Source organism: Zootoca vivipara, chromosome Z1 (genome assembly GCF_965207765.1).
Source record: "Zootoca vivipara chromosome Z1, rZooViv2.hap1.1, whole genome shotgun sequence".
NCBI classification, from domain to species: domain Eukaryota; kingdom Metazoa; phylum Chordata; class Lepidosauria; order Squamata; family Lacertidae; genus Zootoca; species Zootoca vivipara.
Window position 1 is genome coordinate 46,300,072 of NC_142583.1, and position 27,459 is coordinate 46,327,530.

General features: G+C 43.9%; 1 protein-coding gene and 1 long non-coding RNA gene across 8 annotated transcripts in view; one reads left to right on the forward strand and one right to left on the reverse strand.

Annotated features, from left to right (window-relative positions):
• Window positions 1-5,347: 5,347 nt before the first annotated feature.
• AFG2A (AAA ATPase AFG2A) overlaps window positions 5,348-27,459 on the reverse strand; it is a 161,343-nt gene continuing 139,231 nt past the window's right edge. For 2 of the 7 annotated variants that reach the window (XM_088660358.1, XM_088660357.1), the window contains exons 16-17: window positions 13,476-13,632; window positions 8,018-8,820 (exon numbers count right to left, since the gene is read on the reverse strand). In XM_088660358.1, the coding sequence (XP_088516484.1) occupies window positions 8,792-8,820; window positions 13,476-13,632 (186 nt within the window). In that variant the 3' untranslated portion in view covers window positions 8,018-8,791. Of the gene's footprint in view, window positions 5,397-8,017; window positions 13,633-27,459 lie in introns of those variants that run through there. The other 5 variants (XR_015947767.1, XR_015947766.1, XM_088660359.1 and 2 more) reach the window with 5 other exon arrangements.
• Window positions 6,202-10,696, forward strand: LOC148687364 (uncharacterized). Its single transcript, XR_015947769.1, has 2 exons — window positions 6,202-6,397; window positions 6,657-10,696. It is a non-coding gene; the product is annotated as an uncharacterized LOC148687364 (long non-coding RNA).

Sequence of the window (27,459 nt, forward strand, 5' to 3'; positions counted from 1 at the left end):
AGGGGTCACATTTTCTGGGGCTATAGAAATTTGTGACATGTTTAAGGACTGTAGATTTGACAGTACCTGTATTTGCTGGGAGAATGATGAAAGGAGGTGGTTGCTCTAATTGTAGTTGACAAAGGCACCAGAGGAAATCTATCATGACTGATAAATAGCACATCTTTTTTTTATTTTTTAAAAAATCATTTTTATTAAATTTTCTACTTTAACAATCCAATCCAATCATATTAAATATTCCAAATTATACATATACATATCAAATAATCCAAATTATAATTCTGCCAAATTATATTTTTGGGGGGACTTCCCATGCTTCAAGTTCAGAGGGCTCTGATCATCATCATAGTTCTACCACATTTCATAATCATTTCCAGTGGTTCCTCTATTTCTTTCTGTTGTTATCCTTCATTCTTTCGCAGCCTCTGAGTTGTTCCCACAAGCGAGTTAAAACAAACAATGATGTGTTTCTGTGTGGATTTTATGTCTATGATTCCCTTCCATAAGTTTGCAATATCTCCTCACACGCTGGTGTTTCTACCGAATCAATCCAAAAGTCTTTTCACTGCTGGGAGCCGCCATCTTCACATAGTTCCGATAAAATCAAGTCTAAGGCATCTGCTCAGTAATTTTCCCAAACCGGTTGCAAGGGCGTAGCCAGGATCAAAACTAGGGGGGGCAAGCCATGATCATTCAGGGGCGGGGCCACAAAGTGGGAACGTGGGTGGGGCTACAGGGCCAGCTGGCCTGACGACATCGTGGTGGTGGCAGCGGCGGCAGCGGCCACCTTGTGCTTCTGGGGCTGGCAACGGTGGCGGCTACCCTGCTTGGCTGGAGAGGACGGGAGGGTCGGGCAGGCAAGAGGGGGTGACAGGGTGGGCGAGGGCAAGGCAAGGCACGGCCGCAGTCACGACGGCTCCGAGGCGTTGCTGCATATCAGCATAATATTTCAACCATGTTGTGGGTTCAAGCCCCACCTTAGGAAAAAATTCCTGCATTGCAGGGGGTTGGACTAGATGACCCTTGTGGTCCCTTCCGACTACAATTCTATGATTCTATTGATATATTGCCATAGCATATGCATCATTCTGCTTTCTTGAATTGTCCTACTCCTAGGCATAGCAGCCAACTCCTAGAGGCCTAGGTGCCTCCCCCCCCAAATACTAGTAAATACCGTATGTGAAAGAGTCATCCCCCCCATGTTGATGGGCTTTCTATGTGGGGCTTATCTGCCCCCCCCATATTTTATTAAGAATGGAAGAGGGAGGGAAGGAAGGAAGAAATAGAGAGAGGGATAACTCATATTTGTGGGTGCCTCTGGGTGACGCTGTGATGCTGGAACTCTGCAGCAAGAGGACGGGAGGGTCGGGCAGGCGAGAGGGGGTGGCAGGGCGGGTGAGGGCGAGGGAAGGCACGGCCGCAGTCACGACAGCTCCGAGGCGTTGCTGCATATCAGCATAATATTTCAACCATGTTGTGGGTTCAAGCCCCACCTTGGGGGGAAAATCCTGCATTGCAGGGGGTTGGACTAGATGACCCTTGTGGTCCCTTCCGACTACAATTCTATGATTCCATTGATATATTACCATAGCATATGCATCATTCTGCTTTCTTGAATTGTCCTACTCCTAGGCATAGCAGCCAAATCCTAGAGGCCTAGGTGCCTCTCCCCCCCCCCCCAATTACTGGTAAATACCGTATTTGAAAGAGTCACCCCCCCCCATTTTGATGGGCTTTCTATGTGGGGCTTATATGCCCCCCCCCCAGTATTTTATTAAGGATGGAAGAGGGAGGGAAGGAAGGAATAATAGAGAAAGGGATACCTCATATTTGTGGGTGCCTCTGGGTGATGCTGTGAAGCTGGAACTCTGCAGCAAGAGGATGGGAGGGTCAGGCAGGGGAGAGGGGGTGGCAGGGCAGGCGAGGGCGAGGCAAGACAGGGCCGCAGTCTCGATGGCTCCGAGGCGTTGCTGCATATCAGCATAATATTTCAACCATGTTGTGGGTTCAAGCCCCACATTGGGGAAAAATTCCTGCATTGCAGGGGGTTGGACTAGATGACCCTTGTGGTCCCTTCCGACTACAATTCCATGATTCTATTGATATATTACCATAGCATATGCATCATTCTGCTTTCTTGAATTGTCCTACTCCTAGGCATAGCAGCCAACTCCTAGAGGCCTAGGTGCCTCCCCCCCCCCAAATACTAGTAAATACCGTATGTGAAAGAGTCATCCCCCCCATGTTGATGGGCTTTCTATGTGGGGCTTATCTGCCCCCCCCATATTTTATTAAGAATGGAAGAGGGAGGGAAGGAAGGAAGAAATAGAGAGAGGGATAACTCATATTTGTGGGTGCCTCTGGGTGACGCTGTGATGCTGGAACTCTGCAGCAAGAGGACGGGAGGGTCGGGCAGGCGAGAGGGGGTGGCAGGGCGGGTGAGGGCGAGGGAAGGCACGGCCGCAGTCACGACAGCTCCGAGGCGTTGCTGCATATCAGCATAATATTTCAACCATGTTGTGGGTTCAAGCCCCACCTTGGGGGGAAAATCCTGCATTGCAGGGGGTTGGACTAGATGACCCTTGTGGTCCCTTCCGACTACAATTCTATGATTCCATTGATATATTACCATAGCATATGCATCATTCTGCTTTCTTGAATTGTCCTACTCCTAGGCATAGCAGCCAAATCCTAGAGGCCTAGGTGCCTCTCCCCCCCCCCCAATTACTGGTAAATACCGTATTTGAAAGAGTCACCCCCCCCCATTTTGATGGGCTTTCTATGTGGGGCTTATATGCCCCCCCCCAGTATTTTATTAAGGATGGAAGAGGGAGGGAAGGAAGGAATAATAGAGAAAGGGATACCTCATATTTGTGGGTGCCTCTGGGTGATGCTGTGAAGCTGGAACTCTGCAGCAAGAGGATGGGAGGGTCAGGCAGGGGAGAGGGGGTGGCAGGGCAGGCGAGGGCGAGGCAAGACAGGGCCGCAGTCTCGATGGCTCCGAGGCGTTGCTGCATATCAGCATAATATTTCAACCATGTTGTGGGTTCAAGCCCCACATTGGGGAAAAATTCCTGCATTGCAGGGGGTTGGACTAGATGACCCTTGTGGTCCCTTCCGACTACAATTCCATGATTCTATTGATATATTACCATAGCATATGCATCATTCTGCTTTCTTGAATTGTCCTACTCCTAGGCATAGCAGCCAACTCCTAGAGGCCTAGGTGCCTCCCCCCCCCCAAATACTAGTAAATACCGTATGTGAAAGAGTCATCCCCCCCATGTTGATGGGCTTTCTATGTGGGGCTTATCTGCCCCCCCATATTTTATTAAGAATGGAAGAGGGAGGGAAGGAAGGAAGAAATAGAGAGAGGGATAACTCATATTTGTGGGTGCCTCTGGGTGACGCTGTGATGCTGGAACTCTGCAGCAAGAGGACGGGAGGGTCGGGCAGGCGAGAGGGGGTGGCAGGGCGGGTGAGGGCGAGGGAAGGCACGGCCGCAGTCACGACAGCTCCGAGGCGTTGCTGCATATCAGCATAATATTTCAACCATGTTGTGGGTTCAAGCCCCACCTTGGGGGGAAAATCCTGCATTGCAGGGGGTTGGACTAGATGACCCTTGTGGTCCCTTCCGACTACAATTCTATGATTCCATTGATATATTACCATAGCATATGCATCATTCTGCTTTCTTGAATTGTCCTACTCCTAGGCATAGCAGCCAAATCCTAGAGGCCTAGGTGCCTCTCCCCCCCCCCCCCAATTACTGGTAAATACCGTATTTGAAAGAGTCACCCCCCCATTTTGATGGGCTTTCTATGTGGGGCTTATATGCCCCCCCCAGTATTTTATTAAGGATGGAAGAGGGAGGGAAGGAAGGAATAATAGAGAGAGGGATACCTCATATTTGTGGGTGCCTCTGGGTGATGCTGTGAAGCTGGAACTCTGCAGCAAGAGGATGGGAGGGTCGGGCAGGGGAGAGGGGGTGGCAGGGCAGGCGAGGGCGAGGCAAGACAGGGCCGCAGTCTCGATGGCTCCGAGGCGTTGCTGCATATCAGCATAATATTTCAACCATGTTGTGGGTTCAAGCCCCACATTGGGGAAAAATTCCTGCATTGCAGGGGGTTGGACTAGATAACCCTTGTGGTCCCTTCCGACTACAATTCCATGATTCTATTGATATATTACCATAGCATATGCATGATTCTGCTTTCTTGAATTGTCCTAGGCATAGCAGCCAACTCCTAGAGGCCTAGGTGCCTCCCCCCCCCCAAAAGAAATTACTGGTAAATACTGTATTTTAAAGAGTCCTCCCCCCCCATGTTGATGGGCTTTCTATGTGGGGCTTATCTGCCCCCCCCCCAGTATTTTATTGAGGATGGAAGAGGGAGGAAAGGAAGGAAGAAATAGAGAGAGGGATAACTCACATTTGTGGGTGCCTCTGGGTGACGCTGTGATGTACAGGAGCCTTGTAAGCAGCTTTCTCTCTGCTTGATTTACAGCAGGCACGTCCAACAGGTAGATTGTGATCTACCAGTAGATCACTGGATGTCTGTGGTAGATCACTGCTAGATCACTGGCACCCCTAAAAAAAGCTCACCCAAATTTTTCCTCCTCCCTAAAAAAAGCTGAACTATGACCTGAAGCCCTAAACAAAAATGGGCCTCCCTCTCTCCTAAAAGAAGCTCAACAAGTTTGACCTAAACCCCCCAAAACAGGGCTTCCCTTCCTTAAAAAAACTCAACAGCTTTGACCTGAACCCCCCAAAAGGGGGTAGATCACTCCCAGTTTTTAACTCTGTGAGTAGATCAGAGTCTCTTGGGAGGTGGCCACCCCTGATTTACAGTATACAGATGCAGGAGGAGGGGCAGACTGGAACACCAATGCTTTTTATAAACATCACTGTGTCTATCAAAGCTACAGCCCCCCCCCTTCTTATTCACTTCCTTTTAGCCTTGCAGGGCCACCTTAGTCAAATTGAATCCTCTGCACCCTCATTAAATCGCCAATAGAACTGTTAATGCGATCCCTGAATGCCCATTAACAACTCCCACTGAATAACAATAGGGTGAATAGGGTGGACCTTGCCTGAAGGGATATTCTGCTCCATTGTCTTAACTGCTTAAGTACTGGTAGCCACTTTGCTTTATTTATTTGATGTGTTTTTGTTACAGCTGTGTTCCCGCCCCCATCAAGTGGAGAGCTGCTCTTGCTAAAGCAAAGCCCTTTCCACTTCAGTTTTTGGAGGGGCAAAGTATTGGTTATGGTCTGTAAAATACAATAATTTTTTGCTTCTAGGGGGGGGCAGCTGCCCCCTCCTGCCCCCCCCTGTCTACACCCATGACCGGTTGCATCAAACATTAGCCTTTCCAGGGGAGATTTACCAAATCAAACTGGAAATACAAATATAATGACATATTAAAGGCTCACCTCCCCCTATGACTATTTATAATTCTGCAGCCTGGTCTTGACTTCCAATATGGCGGATTTCCAAATTAAAACTGCGACACTACTCCCACAAAGATTCCAGGAAACCGCCCAAGGTTTTTTAACAAGACTCCAGCAGCTAATGAGATCCTGATTCTGTCTGATGTCAACAAATTAGAGAATCTTTTACCCTCTTCCAAGCATATCAAAGATCAAAAGCCTTAATTATACAGTGGACGCTTGGGTTGCAAACGTGGTCCGTGCGAAAGGCACGTTCGCAACCCGCAGTGCGCGGGTTGCAATTCGGCGCGTTTGCGCATGCCGAAACCTGGAAGTAACCCGTTCTGGTATTTCCAGGTTCGGCGCAGAGCGCAACCCAAAAAGATGCAACCTGAAGCAGCTGTAACCCGAGGTATGACTGTATAATATTTTCATTTCCAGAGTTTTTAATTTTAAAGCCCTATTACCGGTATGTCAAGGAATACCAAACTTTCCAGTCTCGCTTGTTATAGATATTGTAAATGGTTCTTCTGGGTTTTTTTTGGCCAAGTAATATAATGAAGCAAAATACAATAATAAGAGAGGCTCGCGCCCCCCCTTCCTTTCCGTTCTAACATACCAACTTAGATGTTAAACCTTCTTCCACTCAGTCTTTTTTGGGACCTCAGTGGCTGGGTTGATTAGCAGACTGATAAATAGCACATCACTTATAAATTGCACAACCGAGGTAGAAATCTTGCCCATTTTTCCTCAAGCAGAAGCCACTCCCTGGGTGTGGAGTAAATTATCAAAGGAAGTGGGAAAGCTTTGCACTAATTTAAATAGATTGCTTTGTGTATGTTTATATTGTCCATTTGCTAGTGAAGACCTGGGATCTTTCTAATGAGGCTGTCTGGAACAAATCAGTTTACGGACTCTTCTAACATGCCCTGCATCTCTTAGAACTGGAATGTCCATTATCCTTTAGGTCAGGGATCCCCAAACTAAGGCCCGGGGGCCGGATGCGGCCCAATCGCCTTCTAAATCTGGCCCACGGAAGGTCCGGGAATCAGCATGTTTTTACATGAGTAGAATGTGTCCTTTTATTTAAAATGCATCTCTGGGTTATTTATGGGGCATAGGAATTCGTTCATCCCCCCCAAAAAAAATATAGTGCGGCCCCCCACAAGGTCTGAGGGACAGTGGTCCGGCCCCCTGCTGAAAAAGTTTGCTGACCCGAGCTTTAGGTGGTGTAATATGTCTCTGTCAGTTGAGCAAAGTCTCAAGGGTACCTCAGTGCTGTGCGTCTGTCTGTTTGAGAGAATCAGGTTTGCTATTTTGGGACACCCCAAATTTGCCAATCCTTCTGCTACTCTTTACTAATCCGAACAGCCAACAGAAGGTTAGCCTGTTCATTGTAGGTGCCACAATCCACAGAATTCTGACTCAATGATAAAGGGTTCAACCAATAGGACAGGAAGCTGCACTTGGAACAAGTCCTCGTCTGATGGTGATATAATAAAATTATTAATCAGGGATAGAAAACCAAGGCTGCCTTCTGTGGGCAAGTCCAGATAGGTGCTTTTTGTTGCAAATGGGTCACTCAGATCACATTTTTTCTGTGTGCATGATTGGCACACCACTCTCCACACACTTTTTCATAGGTATCATTCTGCTGTTTCCCATCCACAACAGTGGGAGGTCCATGATGCAATATTCCCATGCTCTTTCTAGCCCCTCTCCTGTTACTCCTCCTCCACCCCCTGCTACATTTTACCATTCGGAGCATGTGTGCAGGTGTTTCTGCACCTGTGCACACACACCTTTAATTTCCCCCCATCGAAAGAACACTGTCACACATTAACAGCCCCTCATTACGTTCATTTCCATTAGAGGTTTTTTTTAAAGTATTAATATAGAGGTATTGTGCAAGACTGATATTTTGTTATGCCACAGTTCTGATAGCTATCGGTTCCGATAAGGAGATCTTTGGGCAGTTATTATCACCATTCAGATTTATGCACTGTGATTACAGTCTCCAAGCGAGGCTTCCTCAAACTCGGCCCTCCAAATGTTTTGAGACTACAATTCCCATCATCCCTGACCACTGGTCCTGCTAGCTAGGGATCATGAGAGTTGTAGGCCAAAAGCATCTGGAGGGCTGAGTTTGAGGAAGCCTGCTCCAAGGTAATTCCCCACATGTGTTGAAATCTTCACAGAACAGCACTGCCGAACTACGCTGATGAAATCCCAACATGTGCTCAATGTGCAGCATGTGGAAATGGGCATGCTGCTAGGTTATGCTCAGGTAAAAAGCAAATGGAAGTTTGGATGCAGCAATAGGAACCACCCAATGAAACATCACCACACATGTGACAGCCCCCTGCCCTCCAAAACCCCAAAATTGTGCTAATGAGTTTTCACAACAGCAGTGGATGTGTGGATAGATAATGGATCATTTTTGCTTAGCAGATTTTCCAAGTAAAAGGAAATCTGGGATAAAAAGCATTTTGATTATGACAACATTCTATGACGGTACAAAACACCTGCATGCATGAAGTCCACAATAAACCTGCATCTGGAAGCACCTGTTGCCACAGCTTCAAGCTTGAAGAATGGTTGGTTTGTTTATTTAAATTGTTTCTAAACTGCACTTTGTCCAATGGATTCCAGGATGGTGAAAGATAAACATAATCCATGATTCATACAAATACAATAAAAAACAGTACCCATGGGTGAGCAAATCCTACTTCCTTTTCTTTCCTGCTTGTCCCAATCTCCTTGGTTCCTTCTTTCCAGATGACAGTCTCTAGCCCTGACTAATTATGCTTCTACTTCATGTTCCCTCACCATTCTTTATAGCAAAGCAGTGACATCAGAACTGTCCTAACAGCAGCGCTGACAAACCCCCCAGCCTCAGCATATGTGTATGATGCGTCAATTGTGCATAAACACGCAGTATACATTAAACTGACCCATAGATTCTGCCCTTTTGATGCCACAGAAAGTGGGACATGGTGACTGTTTATTGTTTGAACACTTCTGGCCAAATCAATGTAGCACGGAATAGGCAATTGCATTTCCTGCTTTTAGGCATAGCCCTCAGGGAACAAGGCCTCAGCATTTTTCATGGGATCTGAAAGAGACAGTTGCCATGTGCCATATTAACCATATGGCACGCACAAAGGATTGGTTAAAGTTCATTAATGATATCTATTGATATATATATATATATATAATGAAGGAGAAGGCTTTACTGGATTCTCTAATTCTTGTTAGTCAATGCAAATACTTACCAATATAATTCATGGACTGGGATTCACAAATAGCAAATACAGGAATCCAGAACGGTTGGCTTGTTCTATGAATGGCATTCTTATCACTAATGAAATCTGAATTTGCAGTTGACTCCTGAAAGGCAGAAAATCTTACAAGGATTTGGAAGCAAGTGGGAGAACGTTCAAGCTGAGGGCACAGTCTCATGACTGGTCTTTCCCATTCCTTCCATGTGTATGATGTGCAGGGTAAATGAGTTGCTAATTGCTGTAAATAGGGATTCATTTCCCCCAGTTTTCCCAGTAGTGATGTATGGAAGTGAGAGCTGGACCATAAAGAAGGCTGATCACCGAAGAATTGATGCTTTTGAATTATGGTGCTGGAGGAGACTCATGAGAGTCCCATGGACTGCAAGAAGATCAAACCTATCCATTCTTAAGGAAATCAGCCCTGAGTGCTCACTGGAAGGACATATCGTGAAGCTGAGGCTCCAATACTTTGGCCACCTCATGAGAAAAGAAGAATCATTGGAAAAGACCCTGATGTTGGAAAAGATTGAGGGCACTAGGAGAAGGGGACAACAGAGGACGAGATGGTTGGACAGTGTTCTCGAAGCTATGAACATGAGTTTGACCAAACTGCGGGAGGCAGTGCAAGACAGGAGTGCCTGGCGTGCTATGGTCCACGGGGTCACAAAGAGTCGGACACGACTAAACGACTAAACAACAACAAGGGATTCATTGCCATAAGCACATCTGTCAGTTGATCAACACAAGGGCAATGTGGGAACATGCACGTCTGGCGGAAACTACCACTGGAAGTATTTTAGTACCTTATTAACACTCCTTCATTGAAGCAGTTCCTAGAATGAATATACAGATCTTTACTCGTGCAAAGGAGAATACTTAAATATGAGAAGCAGGTTCGCCAGAAATACATTATATGATCACATAGTTATGCTCTAGAAAAAGTTTACAATGCATTTGCATGCATGCACAAAGAAACACAGTCTCTTTATACACACAGGCAAGGAACATGCAGAGACGTACAGTTCCTCTCACACTCATACAGAAAACTCTCCCTCCATCTGATCCTGCTGCAGCTGCTACAGCTATGAATATTGCTGGGCTTCTAATTTTGCATTACACATGGATGCACAGAGGGGAAGCAATGGAAAACTAGGTAGGTGTAAGAAATCTGACTTTTGTCTCCCTCACACAGCAAAAGCACCCAAACCAGTCGGAGAAGTCTGTATGCCTTTATCTAACCAAAGAAGAATTCTGATTATGTACTTCATTCACCAGTTTATATTCCTATAACTTCCATCAAAACCTAACTGTTCATGCCATTTATTTACAAAAAGTTCAGCTGTAACCTGAAGCTTCAAGTGAGAAAACCATGGAAAAACAGACATCTGAAACTGCCCCTTCCCATGTGCTGAAAAAAAGTAACTACCTAGGGGTAAACCTTCCTTCATTTTTTTAATAGTTGGGAAATAATTTACTGCACCAAGGATTTAGCCTCACAATGGTAATATTGTGGTCAAAGAAGTTAAAAGATTTCAAAGCATTTTGTAGATATGAATGCTGAAGGTGGGCTAGGATTTTTCTCCAAATGACAATATACCCATAAACACACGCCACCCCTTCCTTAATCTATCCCTCTCTTCCTTGCTAATTTCTTTCCACCCATGATAATAAGGGGGGGGGGGGAATCCTCCTGTTTTAGAGATTTATGCTCATCATAATCAATGTCTTGCAAAATTGGTGCAAAAATAAAAAAACCACCCCAGCACTTGTGTTGTCTTCCAGTTCTTTCTGGGAAATGAGAAGGCGGGGGGGGGGGGACCTTAACAAAGCTTTCTGTGATCAATTGTGTTATCAAGGCACTTGGCACTACCAGCTGATTCTGACTTACTATTAATCTCTCAGGAAAATAAAACATTCCTTTGTAGTTAAAAGTCTAACCAGTTACTACAGTGTGTTTTCTCTCAGTAAAAGCAGCTTCCACACACACACACACACAAAATGCACATACTGTAGTGAAATCTTGAATAGAATCAGACGGTGATAACTAGTTGTTTCAGTGTTGCTTAAAGCAAATCAATCTTTTAAAGCAATATTTCTCCTAAGTGCCATAAATGCAATATATATTATTATCAGGCTTAGCAGTTTTTAAATTAGTATTTATTAATTACACAAAAGCAAGATTAGGCTGCATCGAAACAGTGCTTTTGGGTTTTTCCTTTTACTTCTCTTCAAATAAATCCAGTGTTACATGCTCCATTGTCATATTTGGAACAGTAGCTCAATGTCTTTTCATAGGGGAAAATGCAGTTAAGGATGAGGGTGAAGACAGATGAAACGTTTTCGGCATGGTGGAAGTGGTTTTACTGTTTTCAGGGCAGTGAAAGGGGCATTCAAACCACATCCATTTCTGTCTTCACCCTTTACAAAGCTCCTAAGAACACTTACATCAATGCTGGTCTGTCTTTACGAAGCTCCTAAGAACACTTACATCAGTGCTGACCCTATCTTTGGTCTGATAGAGTCATCTTTGTTTTGCTTAAAGGAAGTATTTTGGGTGCTCTCCAAGGTTATACTGTATGGTCAAATGTAATGTCCATGCATTTCCCGCCCACCTCCCACCCACGTAGCCACTATTCCAATCTTGGAGAGAATATAGAAATTTCCAAGGTATGTGATGGAAGTGCTGAAACATTTCAGATGAATAAATTACCTGTTGTGTGTTGGGGGTGGAATTAGATGAACAATTTTGCAACTAAAGACTGTAAATACATTGGGAAGATGTCCCTGGGGAAATGTATGACTTGCAGCCAGATCCTGTGCACGTTTAGTTGGAAGTATACAGTATTTCACTGTTTCCAACAGGCTTAACTTCCAGGGTGTGGGTAAGATTACAGCCTCAGCATACGGTGAAAGTGCTGGAAAGAAGACAAAAGTCTGTATCCAATGCTGCAGGAGCAGTGTTTTCCAGGAGCAATGGGATGACTGCCCCCTCCTCTCTTCCCCTCTGTATAAACCCCAAATCCTCCAACCACCCGGAACTGGTTTTAAGGATGTGCACAGCACTGTTCAGTCTTCCTTTGATGGAAGTTGCTGATATGGCCCACATAACTCTTAAATAGTTTTGTAGAAACTCTTTTTTGCTTTTATTGCACCTTGGTGGTGGTGGTGGTGGGGAAATGATATAAAAGTTTAAAGGTGGAATGAATGAAAGTAAACTCTGAGATAAAATGTAAAGAACAGCACACACACACACACACACACACACACACAACTCTGATATGAATTCCCATAGATGGAAATGTTATAAAATTATGATTAAAATTTTGGCAGCAATAACTCAGGTATGATTGTTTTTTACTTAAGGGCAGGCATGATGCCTCCTGCACTTTCCGCCACTGCTCCAACTCAAGCCAGGTACATTTCAGGTTATCAAGTTTCACAACAGGAATTTGGAAGAAAAAGGCCTAGCAATCTTTGCCAAATGCAATGTCTCTATTGAGTGACTCACTCTGTTGCCCAGATTTTTCCTAATTTGGGTACAACAGTTGGTACCTGAAATAGACCTGATTAGAATGTAGATACTTAAGGCCCAGGATGAGTAATAAATCGAAAATAGCCACCGGAGCAGGACCAGCATGTGGGAGAGAATGAAAAAAGAAGAGGAGGGAAGTGTGCCAGCAAACCTGACAAATTAGCGAGTTCTTCTTCGTGTAAAGCCTGCTGGGCCATCTTAAGGAGTGGCAGCAACAAACTAGGAAGTCTCTCTAAGCACGCACGTGCTCTGGCAAGCATGAGTGCATAAACATCTTTCCTGAGCTTCGTGTTCAGGAAGCGCATTGGGCTTCGTGACAAGTTACCCCCAGAAATAGTGTCCTTTGGTTTATTTGAACACCTCTCATGGAACTAGGGTCCTGAAAAAAATCTGACTTGCTCTTCCCTTTTGTTAGGGGTGGGCTGTGGGTAGTGGTCTTGAGAGAGTCAGGAGTAGGAACTGGGACCCAGGAGAAAAGGGCAGTCAGGTTCTAAGGTTAAACCAGAAGGCAGGAAGAGAGATCACATCAAGCACCAGGATAATACACCATGCCCCTGGCTTGTGCAGCACTATTGCCAACAAACACTTGTTGTGGTTGGGCCAGGTGGACAGAAGACGAGGAGTCAGTGTGGCATGTCCTGTATCGGGAAGTTTTTAATGTTTTATGTTTTAGTATGTTCTGATATGTGCTGTGAGCTGCCCAGAGTGGCTGGGGAAACCCAGCCAGAAGGGTGGGGGTATAAATAATAAAATAATTGTTATTATAACACCAGGTGGGACTAAACTGAGGTTCATGCTGCTTCTGCAGCAGGAAGGTGTGGGAATTAAAAAGGGGTTTAAAGAGATCTGATGAGCACCCTTAGTCTTTGGAGGCCAGCTATGAAGAGTTTAGGGTCCTTAGCCTGGCTATGGAGCATCCTTTTGGATAACCTGCCCAAACTTGTGGGTCCCTGAGCAAGGTTGGGTCAGGTAGGTCTCTTTATTTACCTATCTGTGGGGTGTGGACAGGGAAATTTCTGGGACACAAAAAAGGCATGGAGTGCCACATATGGCACCTGAATTCAAGTTTCCCCAAACTCTGCTTTAAATTACCGATTTGTGTTGGTTCTAAAGCAGATAAGGGGAACCTGTGGCCTCCATACATTATTGGATTACAGCTATTCAGCTTATAAAAGAGCCCATGGAGTCACATTATACAATGTATAATTCTCAAAGTGAATGTAGCCCACTCTGTTGATGATAGCTGTCATAGAACTTCTGCAAAGAATCTGGAATTCGAGGAGTCACAATAGCCAAGGCTTGTTGGAAATGCCGTCCCATAATGCATTTTGCTTGTATATCTTCCTGAAGGGCAAGAAGTGCAGCTTCCCTGCAAACCGCAGTTATCTGAAAAAGAAATATATGTATTTAAATAACAAGATTTATTGCTGGAACATTTTATCTGCTGAGGACTGGTGGCAGAGGACAGACGCAGAATGAAACAGAAGGCCACATTCATAATTTTCTTGAGCATCTATGGAAGCCTCTGCAAAAAATCGTTCCAAGCCTGGCAAAATCCACCAACAACACATTTATGTTCTGATGTTTGTTATTGCATCATACACTGCCCTCTTATATAAATAAAATATGCACATGGCAGATGCTCAATTAAAAATACACCAACTGATGGCAAACAATTCAGTAAGCATTCCAGAAACGAGAGAAAGACTATCAAATCTTTTGTGGCTGCTTTCTTGTCTCAAACTGTAACTTTAAAAAAAAGGTGGAGGGAAGGGGGAAGGAAAAGCATACAATTCAAAAAGAAAAGCAGGAAGGAAGAAAAAGTGTGGAAAAGAAGACTACTAATATCTTAAAGCCTGAGATGGGTTTTTAAGCTCTCTGGACTTCAGACAGCGGAAACAGCCTCATGTTAATGTCATTCTAAAGACACATTACTGTGGTGAAAAGCGCTTGAGGAATGAACAGGGGGACCACGATTTTCAGTGTAAGAGGGAAAACAAGTGATTGATATTGACTGCACCCTTGTGTGTCTAAATGAAAGAGCCAGCTGAAATGCATTTGTCAGCCATTCAGTATATTTTCCTTGTTTGTTCACTTGCTGAAAAGACTTCCACCGCCCATGCAGGACTAATGGCTGCCAAAGTCTTTTAGTAGCTTTTTAGGGGATTTAGCATGTGTTTAGCATGCCTTCAGAGAAGAAGAAGAAAAAGCATGGATTTGGACATCTTTGTCAAGTTACTACAATATTGCTGTTAGTTCTGATCAGTGCTCTGCTGTTCTGCATTTTAATGTTTTAGAGCACAGTGAAGACATTAAAGGAAAGAAGAAAAGAAAGAATCACACACATTGCCACCTCACAGGTTAAAGTCTATGTATGCAAGTTAACGTAGGGAGCACAGTCACAGGAACCCATGTTTATTAGTTCCTAAACTCAGAAAACACCCCACAAAGCCTGATAATTTCTCAAGTAACACATACAGTACCTTGATATGTTTTCATTGTTTGCTCACTTGTTTTTTTTTACACCAAAGAGCAAACATTTCACCGAAAGTCTTATTCATGCCTGTCAGAGGTTGTTGCGACTACTCTAGAGTAACGACTCTCCACATGCTTGTCTTTTAACAGTCTTTATTGGTGCACTCTATTTACAGTGTAACGGGGTGTTGGAAACATGTCTTCTTATTCCGATGCAGAATCCGGCACTGCCCCCCTGCGCGATTTCCCCCAACATAAGAGTTGCGGGACAGTGAATCTCCTCCCCTTTCTTCTCCTCCGTAATTCCGGAACCGGGGGAAAAGGTCTACGCTCCGTGCTTTCCCTTTCCCCCCTTTCCCCTCCTCTCTCTTCCCGCCTGTGGAGCAGGGGCTCTCCCATGCTGCTAGAGACCTGGCACTCTCTCTCCGTTTCCTGACTAGCCTCTTCAGAGCCCGCGCTTCCCTCGCTGCTTGGGGAGGAGCTACTTCTGATGAGAGGGGGAAGTACTCTATACTCTCTTCCCCTTACAATGCCACTGCATTTATAACTCAAAATGAACATGAACATCAAAAATCAGAATTGTGTGTGAGCAATATATTCTTCCAGTGGTCACATGAACTCAAAGGTCACATGAAGCACACTCACGACCAGCTTTTCTGCTACATACTTCATGTTTCCAGTGATTACGTCAGGGGTTGTCAACCTGGTCCCTACCACCCACTAGTGGGCGTTTCAGCATTCTAGGTGGGCAGTAGGGGGTACTATGGCACAAGCTGAATCCTCCTTCCATCGAGCACTGGTAAGGAAATTTTACCATCAAGAAAGATGCATTAGTGGGCGGTAGGTATAAAAAGGTTGACTACCCCTGGGTTACATAAGCAATGTTATATGAAAAACTGGTAACCAAAACTTGGTTGCAACACTGCACCCAGTCTCAGAGCATCTGTAATGGGGTGATGGAGGTCTGCCCAACAATCTAAGTAGGGGCATTTGAGTAACAATGACACATACATATAAAGCATCAAAGTATTTGGATTATTTCTGAGAGTCTGATCCAGTGTGGCCGGTGATGCACAGCCTTCACTGGAGAAGATGCTAATGAGGATAGGTAGTAGAAGAATCTCACATGTAGAACAAGATGTTCAAGAGGGATGAAGCTTCAAAGTATAGAATGGGAACTAACTAAGAATGGAATGGAAATGCAGACAGCAGTGAAGAGAGGACACATCTGTACTATCCTGCACACTAACCCAAAGTACTGTGGATGACATGCAGCAGCTCACGGCTTAGCACATGCAGCTGCCAGTGAGTGGTGAAGGCTCAGCACTGCAGGATGCAGGCAGAACATGCGCTCAAGCAAGACTCTTAACCTCTAAAATTCCCAGCCAGGTCATTCATGCAATTCAGCAAGCCTACTTGCCACAGCTTGTAGCCCTGAGAAAGAGGCGGTTGTGGCCAGCTAGCAGCAGCCACCCCATGTCAGGGTCAGCAGTGAGTGGTGTGTATACATGTGGGTGAGACACAATGTCTGCCTGCCTGTCTCAAGAAAGTCACATCCCACATGTCAGCATGCAAAGAGAGCAAAGACGCTGCTTCCTGCATGTTCAGTTTCTGAAGTGCTTTCTATATGCTCATCTACAGCCTGTAGCTTGGATTACTAGTGATCCCTCAACATGCATTTTCAGCTCTCGATGTCATGTACCAGTATTACCTTACTATCTTTGACACAAGCTAAGCCTCATCTGTAAAATGGGTAATTTTTTCCCCTGGAATGTCTTCAAAATGCTTACGTCTCCAACAAAATTAAGTGTATGTATACAATGGTTGGTGACAGGAACTTTACACACAATCATTAAATGCATAGCTGCCAAGTATCCCGTATCCGCCGGGAAAACCCCTTTTTTCTTACTGTTTCCCGGCGGTCTCCCGTTTGGTGATAAATCCCGGCATTCTCCCTTAAATTCGCTTCTTCCCGGCGGCCATTTTTCTGGTGCCGCTTTGCCCTTCTATGGGCACCAGAAAATGGCGGCGCCGGCGCCGGAAGTCGCTTCCGCGCATGACCGGAAGTTGCGTGGTGCGACTTCCGTTGGAGCTTCGCCCTTTTATCGGCATCAGAAAATGGTGGCGCCGGAAGTCGCTTTTACGTGTTTCCGGTCATGCGCGGAAGCGACTTCCGGCGCTGGCGCCGCCATTTTCTGATGCCCATAGAAGGGCGAAGCGCCACCGGAAGTTGCGTCACGCAACTTCCGGTCATGCGCGCGCTGCCGATCCCGGATCTTTACGACCCGGACTTGGCAGCTATGATTAAATGTGCTTCTTAGATGAGCATCTTCTGCGCATTTTGCCCATTAAAAATGGGATGCCAACCCTAAGCAACACATTGAGCCCTGCTGTTGGGCTCTATTCAGGTGTCAGAATGGTTCATTTAAAGAATCAGCAATCCTGTCTATTAGGATTCAGTCAGTCAACTATTTCGCAGAAGGGAAAACACAACAGTGGTGATACTTGCTTTAAATGGCAAGATCTAATAATAAGAATTATTATTAGATCTTGGAAGGACAGATCCTGTGAGTGGTGAAGGCTCAGCACTGCAGATTGCAGGCAGAACATGCGCTCACTGCAGGATGCAGGCAGCACATCCTGCTCACTGGAAGGACAGATCCTGAAGCGGAGGCTCCAATACTTTGGCCACCTCATGAGAAGAGAAGACTCCCTGGAAAAGACCCTGATGTTGGGAAAGATTGAGGGCAGAAGGAGAAGGGGACGACAGAGGACGAGATGGTTGGACAGTGTTCTCGAAGCTACGAACATGAGTTTGACCAAACTGCGGGAGGCAGTGGAAGACAGGAGTGCCTGGTGTGCTATGGTCCATGGGATCATGAAGAGTCGGACACGACTAAACAACAACAACAACAATATGTTATTAGTGCCTATCTTATTCCTGGGCATGTTTTGCAATACCAATCTTTGTGTGCGTGCGTGCGTGTGTGCGTGCATGCACACGCACAAAGAACTAGAATATTTGACACTTGACATTTCAACAGGACTAACATGTCCAAGCAAAAATGCCACAGGAACAGGGTGCAGCACACATCCATGCAATAGCAGTATAGCCCTAGTTTATATATGTATCAATGGGAAATTTGTCATTTATTTTAGTGAGGCTTAGAAGACACCCTAGTTGTTTTGATCTCAAATTATTTTCTAAAGTTACTAATGAATAAAAAAGAACACAGAGAATAGAGACCAATAGTAATATTTAGAGAGGGGGTTCTAATTGTGTCGATCATTTTCAGCTTCTAGGTGAAAAATACTCTCAGGTATCAATTATTCTACTCCTGAAGCCATGGACTGATAACCTAACAATTCATCTGCCAGGATGAATCAGATGAGATGAATAGCTGATTCAGCTTGCTTGAGTCAGGTCCATTGTGGTTTTAAGCACTAACTTTTTTTCCAAAGGGCTGAAAGTCCTTTTCAGCTTCTTTGTATTTGAAGTGCTCCAAAAAAACTTTAAAGAATACCAAGAGACGGGGTGGGCAGGGTGGTAGTGGGGAGAAATGAGCTTCTGTGTTTAAAGTCTTAGGTATTTTTTTAAGAGTGGCTTGGTTAATGCATCCTCTGCCGGGAACACCTGTGAACTATTGAATTTAATTGGGCTGCAGCTGGTGCAGATTGTATGTGCAGCGACTGGCAGCCCGATAAACCCGTCTCTTACATTGTGTTGCATTTTCCTTTCCCTTTCATTCAAGCTTGTCATCCCCCCCACCCCGCCCCCCCCAGATGGTTACAACAGACCGTGTGAGAAAGGGATTAGGGACCTGGAGCAGATTGGCATCCTGTGGTGGTTTGTGAATAGTGCAAATTGTGGAGCTTTCCCGGATGACGACTACCTGCAAGAGTGCGGGCTAGCTTGCCGCACACACACTCCTAAGCACGTCTAAAAGTAGGATTAGAGAGTGGGAACATCAGCTTTCCCACTCAGCATGAATGACCGTGAAAAGGCTTCAGAATTAGACCTTTCAAACAATGACGAAACCCCAAGGGTCCAATCTGAAAAGGTACCCCCCCAACTCAAGTCTTTTCTGTGACTGACTCTTACTAAATCAGTCATATGCACCTGCTTACATCACAAAAAAGTCCTCATCACAAATAAACCCCAAATCAGACCCCGAATAAAAAAAGTCAACATAAAGGAGAGGAAGTTTAAGGCTGCCATAGTTTCTCTGGACAAGGAATTAGGAGGTCAAAAATCGTAATTTGTTACTTAAGGTATCTCTCCTACATCCTGCTAAGAAACTCCATATAAGTTTTAAAAAGTCAGGTCTAGCTTCAGTCTTCTTTCATTCACCCCCCCCCCCATTCCTGAGTTCTGGAGTACATTGTATGCGGATGACACACAGCTCTGCTTCTCTTTTACACCTGCAGGTGTGGCAGGAGATGCACTACTAGACCGTTTTCTTGCCTCAGCAACTGACCAGATGAGAATCAACAATACTGAAACTCAAGCCAGATAAGATTGAGGCACTGCTAATCGGTGGTTCCCTAGACCGGATGGATGGATGGAAGGAAGGAAGGTGGCCTGCTCTTGATGGGGTTACACTCCCTCTGAAGGAACAGGTATGAGACATGGGGGTTCTTCTTGATTCATTGCTATTGCTGGATGCTCAGGTGGCCTCAGTGGCACATCCACTTCAGCTGGTGGTCCAGCTGTGGCCCTATATAGACAGCAATACTCTAACTTCTGTTGTCTATGCTCTGGTAACCTCTAGGTTAGACTACTGCAACACGTTTTACATGGGGCTGCCTCTGAAGATGGTTTGGAATCTTCAGCTGGTGCAGAATTCAGTGGCTAGGTTGCTCACTGGGGCGAGATGGTTTGAGCATGTAACTCCAATTCTTCCTTGAATACACTGGCTGCCAATTAATTTGCAGGCCCAATTCAAAGTGCTGGTTATGCCCTATAAGGTCTTAAACAGCTTAGCACAGCAGCTCCCCAAGGACCTCCTTGCTCCATATGAACCAACCTAGACCCTGCAATCATAATCCGAGGCCTTTCTTTATGTGTCTCCTCCGTGAGAGGTCTGGAGAGAAAGGGGAGGCCAATGAATAGCCGCATGTGAAAATTGAGCCCTTCTATTTGATCTTTCGAAACATATTATATTATTAAGCCTAGAGGAAAACACACATATAGGATCTCAGAATTGCATACCAGCTTTGAAGAAATACTGAAATTATCAACAAAATAGTAGTAATTTATGCCCTAGAGCCACAACTGAAGGCTAAGTGACTTTGGGAAAATATTGTCATATGAACTTAAGTTTACAGCTTTTGCAAATATCACATGTACTTTATAAAAATAAGATCCGTTTTGTGTCTATATGTATGCTTATCAAATATCCACATGATACTTGTTTATCTCTACTGATGCTTATCTAGTTGTCATGTGTTTGCACAGACCCAGTAAATGAGAGACAGATGAACTGTGTTCCCAGAATTAACACATGGACCATGCAATAAACAGAGAAGATTATTTGTGTTAGGCTTTTTATGAGGTTATGCCAAATCCTTGTACACTGCATAAAGGGTCTTTTAGAAAGATCATGCTCATTCTCAATCATTCTGATAAGAATTAACACCCACAAGGTATGTTCTGAATGTAGCTACAGGGCTAGTTTCCCTTTCTTCTGTTGTGATTTTTCAACTATACATGAAACCTTTCCAAGCAATATATTAAATGTAAATTCCAATTTAACATTTGTAACTACAAGCTCTAAATGCAGCTGCTTTCCAAAACATACTGATTTGATACAGATCCCATCATTCTGGCAAAGGCATGGCAGGACTGCACCTTTAACAAAAGAATTCTGTAACAAAAACAAGTTTGCACATGCTGGGATGGAATATTTTTAAACAACAAGCCCTGCCAAGTGCTAGTTTCAGCTGTATTTGTGGAACACAACTGCATACATGCACTTCAGAATGAAACTAAGTTTCATTTCTGGAACCCATCTTTGGAATAATTACTTTTTTGAGAAAACCTACAAATTAAGCCACATATTCACTTTAATACCCTTGTGTTATCTCTAGTACAGGCACATTTATATACCTGGATATATAAGCTCTTGTGTGTACTGTATGTAGGGGGTATCACTTTCAAGACCAGGCAGATCATAGGGTCATATATCTCAGCACTCAAAGGATCTCATTGGGAAACACTTGTCAGCTGTGGTCAGTACAGTTCAAGATGATGATGACTGACAGAGTCAAAGGCAAGCTGAAAAGATGACAGACTAGAAGGCAAACCATATTTTGAAACACTGCAGGAACCAAGTATGAGTAAGCCTATGGACAAGAAGATTAAGTGGTGACACTTTAAATAAAAAAGAAAGCAGAAGTTAAAAAATTGAAGTGTCCAGACTATGGGAGAATATATTTATGTTCTCATAAATTCTTATTCTTAAAATAAGGTCATCAATGCAATAAGTTGCTTAAGGAAGCTATGCACTTTCTCAGCTCAAACTTAGAAGTCCTATCACAGATCTCCCACATCTTCTAATTTGGCCATAATTCTTATGTCCATTGATACAATGAGTCAGAAATTAGAGCTAATTTTTATAGATAACATTTCCCTAAATACCAGGTTGTACACATACTATATTGATGGCATTCAGATTTTGGTTAAAGTTTGTGGCCAGAATAGGGACAGAGAAGTGTCTCCAATTTCCAACTTGCTGGAAACCTTGGGTGGTTATAGTGCATGTGTCTTTTCCCAAGAAATTCATAAAAGAGATGCCAGCTGCAGGCAACCATCAAAAACACTTTCTGGAAAGCTGAAGAGCAGGAAGATTGCAAAGCTCTAAAATCATCACTGCCAGAATATATAATGTTCCCTCTAAGAGATGAAAGTTTCTGCATTGGGTTATGAGCAGAAAGATGTGTTTTGGCCACAAGCTTGTATGCCATGATGAAAAGCACAACACTTACCTGCCCCCCAAAATGTGGAATAACAAATACAAGTCCAACTCCAACCCCCTACACCAGGCACCCCCAAACTTCAGCCCTCCAGATGTTTTGGATTACAATTCCAATCTTCCCCGACCACTGGTCCTGTCAGCTAGGGATCATGGGAGTTGTAGGCCAAAACATCTGGAGGGCCGCAGTTTGGGGATGCCTGCCCTACACCATCACTCTAAAGGCAGGAAAGAGATAGCTAAAAGATGGATGACAATGTCAGTTTTTCCTCAGGGTGTAAATCAATGGAAATAAATGTTTTCTGCTATTATGGGAATTAAGAAGTGTGTGTGTGTGTTTTCTTTGCACAGATCTTAGCAATTAAAGAATTCTTATAATACAGCTATTAAAAGAATGAAGAAATATGGAGGTCGGGCGGCGGGGGGCAGCGGCGGCTGAACTACTAGATTGGCATGTGGATTCTAAAAAACTGATGCATCCATGCATGGCTTTGTCAAGAACAAACTCTGTTTATCTTTGTTTTTCAGTCCCCTACCTTGTCCAACATACACAAGTCAGACAGGCATAATACCAGTACATTTCCAAGACTGTATGACGTTTGTGTTATTTTTGTGCTAAAGAGATTTGACAACATCTTTGAAAGGATCAAGGGGATCAAGCTTCAGAGTTTCTGTTGGCTTCCTTCACACAACAGTTCTATATTTACTCAGATAGGAATGTTAAAGATAGGTACATAAAACCACTGGCTTATCTGTATCGTGGATTTTATGAGCAAGGCAGTGCTATGATTCTCCAGATATGAAGTGTAGCCCAGGCCATTAGGACTTCCATGATTTTGAGTTCACATGGCCTTCCCTATGAAGCATGAGTCTCATAAACTCCATCCTTCTCATTAAGCTAGATTCTGTACTTGGAAAATTCTTTGCACAGCTGTATTTCTTGTACTGTGGCTGCCTTGCAGCATCCATCTCCCAAGCTAGAACCTGGAAGAAGTAAGGGAGGAATTGGAGAGAAAGTGAGGGTTCCAGTTCTTTGTGCCTATCCTAATAGCTTAGGTAGGATTAACAGGGAAGGGTTCTGGGTGTTTGCTCTTTTGCCACAACCATTTCCACAGCCCTACCTAAAACCATACAGGGAAGTGTGCAGCTACCCAGGGAGGTAACATAGAGGCAACTCCTTGGAGGTGTGAGGAGATTAATTACTGGATTCCTTCTCCTTAGCTTTACTCATCACAGAAGAAATGTAGAGGAGTTGTCAATGATTATAATAATGCTATTATTGCATGGTTATGATTGTGGAGTTTCTTGTATTGTCTTTTTTACCTTGATTTTTTTGATTGTGATTTGTAAACCACTTAAGATTTCTGTTGAAATATGAAGCGGTTAAGTAAGTTAATGAACTTAAGAATAAAAAGAAGTGACAGCAACATCTACCCTGTTTCATGAAGATGCACTTAGAGAATCATAGAGTTGGAAGAGACCACAAGGGCCATCCAGTCCAACCCCCTGCCAAGCAGGAAGCACCATCAAAGCATTCCTGACAGATGGTTGTCAAGCCTCTGGTTAAAGACCTCCCAAGAAGGAGACCCCGCCACACTCATTGGCAGCAAATTCCACTGTCGAACAGCTCTTACTGTCAGGAAGTTCTTCCTAATGTTTAGGTGGAATCTTCTTTCTTGTAGTTTGAATCCATTGCTCCGTGTCAGCTTCTCTGGAGCAGCAGAAAACAACCTTTCTCCCTCCTCAATATGGCATCCTTTTATATATTTGAACATGGCTATCATATCACCTGGCATCGTTTCCAGGCCTTTGACCATTTTGGTTGCCCTCTGGACAGGTCCCAGCTTGTCAGTATCCTTCTTGAACTGTGGTGCCCAGAACTGGACACAGAGCATCTGGTATTCTGACCAGAGCAGAATACAGTGGTACTATTACTTCCCTTGATCTAGATGCTATACTCCTATTGATGCAGCCCAGAATTACATTGGCTTTTTTAGCTGCTACATCACACTGTTGACTCATGTCAAGTTTGTGGTCTACCAAGTCTCCTAGACCCTTTTCACATGTACTGCTCTCAAGCCAGGTGTCATCTATCCTGTATTTGTGCCTTTCATTTTTTTTTTTTTTGCCCAAGTGTAGTACTTTACATTTCTCCCTGTTAAAATCCATTTTGTTTGCTTTGGCCCAGTTCTCTAATCTGTTAAGGTCATTTTGAAGTGTGACCCTGTCCTCTGGGGTATTAGCCACCCCTCCCAATTTGGTGTCGTCTGCAAACTTGCTCAGGATGCCCTCAAGCCCATCATCCAAGTCATTGATAAAGATGTTGAATAAGACTGGGCCCAAGACAGAACCCTGTGGGACCCCACTAGTCACTTCTCTCCAGGATGAAGAGGAGCCATTGATGAAAAATGTCTGGCTTGTAACTAATATAGGGCTCCTGTGAAAATATCAAAGAATATAAGCAAGTGACCTTGAGAAAGACAGAGCAGATAGGGGAGAGAGCATGACCAACTGAAGGGAAGTTCAACAGCATTAGCATTTAGAAGCGTTTAAGTGTAAACATAAAGATAACTCAGATTTGCAGTCACCAGATTCACACATAGGAATAATTAGAACTTCAGAATGCTAAAATGTTCTGCTAACAAACATGATGCACTGCTATCCATTGCTGGCTTCCTCCAAAGATTTAATGTACTGCATAACATTCCAGATTATTCAAAAACTCCTGAAACTAACATTTTCCAGTTCAGACCATTAAAGAGGAAGAAAGCAGGGGGTTCTTTCACCCCAAAACATATACAATATTAAAATTTCATTGCCAAACATATATGTGATGTGCTTTCCAGAGTTAATTTTTAATTTCCTGACTATACCGCATGTGAAATTTTCAAATACTTTTGGCACTCGTTTCATGACATATGTGCACCTTATTGCAGGAAAGCAGAGTCAGCCCGATATGGAAGACTCCAGACTAATTGAACAATCCGTGTGACTATAAATGTTTCAAACTGAGTTTCAGGAAACGACAAAACGTTACAATCCAAAAAGAATTACAAATGCAGTATAATGGTTGCCACACACTTCTCAAAATCGGCTCCACAGTAAGAGAAGGCAGGTGTTTTAGCCAGCTTACATACAAAACTGATGATTTTCTGTTCATGTTTATAAAAGCCACAATTCATAACTGACAGAAGGCTGTGAAACTTGGCACCTTCCCTCCTACATAAGATTTCCCCCATGTATTCAATTTATTTTGCTTTACTTTAAGTCACCCTAATTATGCCAGCATCTTCAGCTGATGATTGTATTAGTCCTGAAACAGTCCTTAAACAAATGAGAGCTTTGACTTCCATTGTTAAAAGTCCTGCTTCCAATTTTTGGAGTAGGAAATTAAATAACTTACAAATGAAATACTGGGCTTAGGACCAAACATTTGAACATCGCCCTGTCCTTTTCAGAGCAAGGAGGAAGCGGCTGCTGCAGAAGGGACAAGCCAAGAGAAATAATGTTTAACCTCAGACCCATGTGAAAGTGATTTGAGATAATCGAAGGAGTCTGCAAATATGCTAAAAATGGGACCACATATTAACAGAAGAGCTATACCAGGAAGTGAGAAATGCACTGGGCCCTTATCTTCACGAGAGCTATGTGGGGAAAGTGCTGCTATGGCAGGAGTAGTAGTGAAGAAATCTCTTTTTAATTTAAAACTACAAGATCATGATAACCTGTCAAGTCCTTTTCCTGTGTCAAGGCTTGGTATACAAAGGAACATGGATTTCAATTACAGGAACAAAGGCTGCATTCCTAAGCACACATAAAAGCATAAGAACCACCTGCTGGATCAGGCCAATGTACCATATAGTACAGCATCCTGTTCTCACAGGAGCCAACCAGATGCCTATGAGCAATTCTCAAGACAGACCCAAGCACAAAAGTACTCTCCCCTCCCATGGTTTCCAGCAACTGGTATTCAGAAGCATTATCTGACTGACTGTGTAGGCAGAGCACAGCCATTGTGGCTAGTAGCCACTGAGAACCTTACCCTGCATGAATTTGTCTAATCCTCTTTTAAAGCCATCCAAGTTGGTGGCCATTGCTGCCTCCTGCGAGAGTGAGTTCCATAGTGTAACTATGCATTGTATGAAGAAATGCTTTCTTTTATCTGTCTGGTATCTTTCAACATTCAGCTTCATTGGATTTCCATAAGTCCTACTGCTCTCTATCCATTTTATCCATGCCATTACAAACTTCTATCATGTCACCTCTTACTCACCTTTTCTCTAAACAAAAACGTTCCACATACTGGGAAATATAACCCATTAAGTTCCATAGGGCTTGTTTCTGAGCAAACACACACAAGGTTACACTGTAAGCTTATTTTTTTAAACGTTAGACTAATTTCCATTGTTGAAGAAGTGTGCAAGTTTTCAAGTCACACAGGATGTTTTTAAGATGTTTTACAGGTAGGTGAAAGCCACAGAAGCTGATATTCAAATAACACAAGTTCAGTCACCTCATATATACAGGGACGGCTTAATCATTATCTCTAGTGGCGCACGGTGCCACAGCACTGGGCTCCTAGGGGCGCCAAGCTGGCTCTTTTGCTGCAAGCTCTGCATGAGTTCAGGGCCAAGCGAGGCACTGAGGCAGCTGCCCGGCTCCTCCCTGCGCTTCTGGGATTGGCATAGGGCTGCCAAGGGGCCTGCCCAGTGGCTTCATCATGCTGAGAGGGGCTTTCTCCAGCTTCCTCAGGCTTCCAGTGAGGCTCCGAGTCCCCGCCCTGCCCCGAAAGGAGGAGGAGGCAAGGACTGCATCCCTCCCAGCCCCACGTCCCCTTTTGCTGCCTTCCTGGGCAGCTCCTCCTGGATCCAAACTTGTAGGTGCCAAATAACACAACAGATGTGGGGATCCTATTCTAGCTCTATTTTTTTGCCACCTTCAATCAAAGGAAGAGACTATCCTTTCGTAATTTAATATTTGAATAATTTAACAGTTAATATTTTTCCATATGGTACAGAGGACAACTTAAAAACCAAACATAAAAAGTAGCCAAGAAAGAAACCATCTGGGCAGATAACAGGCCTGAATTTTAATGTATTTTGGTCTATGATGGTATCAAGCATGCAGGTCTTACAGGGTGATAAACAATCCCCCCTCCCAAGAATGTTTCCACCATAAATTCATTTACACTAATGCCTATAGATAAGCTGGCCCAATGTTGTTTTAGTATTCAGTTAAGCAGCAAATAATTCAATTTTGCTTGTGGGAAACTATTTCCTAAGTACCTCCTGCTACACACTGTGCTAGCAGTGGTTGTGTAAGAAATTAATTAAAGTGTTCCTGTTGCAAAACATTCTGGAGGATGAACAAAAGCACAGTGAAATGCAAGTAAACAAAGGAGGGTAAAATATGCTTACCAAATGTTCAATTTTTTGGCTGGGCTGTATACTAATTTTTTGCATTAAAGGCTTCCATAATTAAAAACAAAACAGCAGCAGCAGGAAGAGGAGGCAGTACAATCAGCAGAGATAGGCTATCCTCAATTCAAGACCTGGGTCAGGATCCTAAGAGCTACTAGCCTGGGTCCTAGCCTCTCAACAGCCAGGGCATCCTGGCTGGGGTTTTTGACTTTTTGATTTAAGCATCTAACTTTAAGGATGTATCATAAACTAGTTTTTAATAATCCCCTCTATTTGGTAAGGGCTGCTGTTGTCCCAAGTGGGCAGGATAATCTAGTTTATGGAACAACTTGTACAGTTCTTTG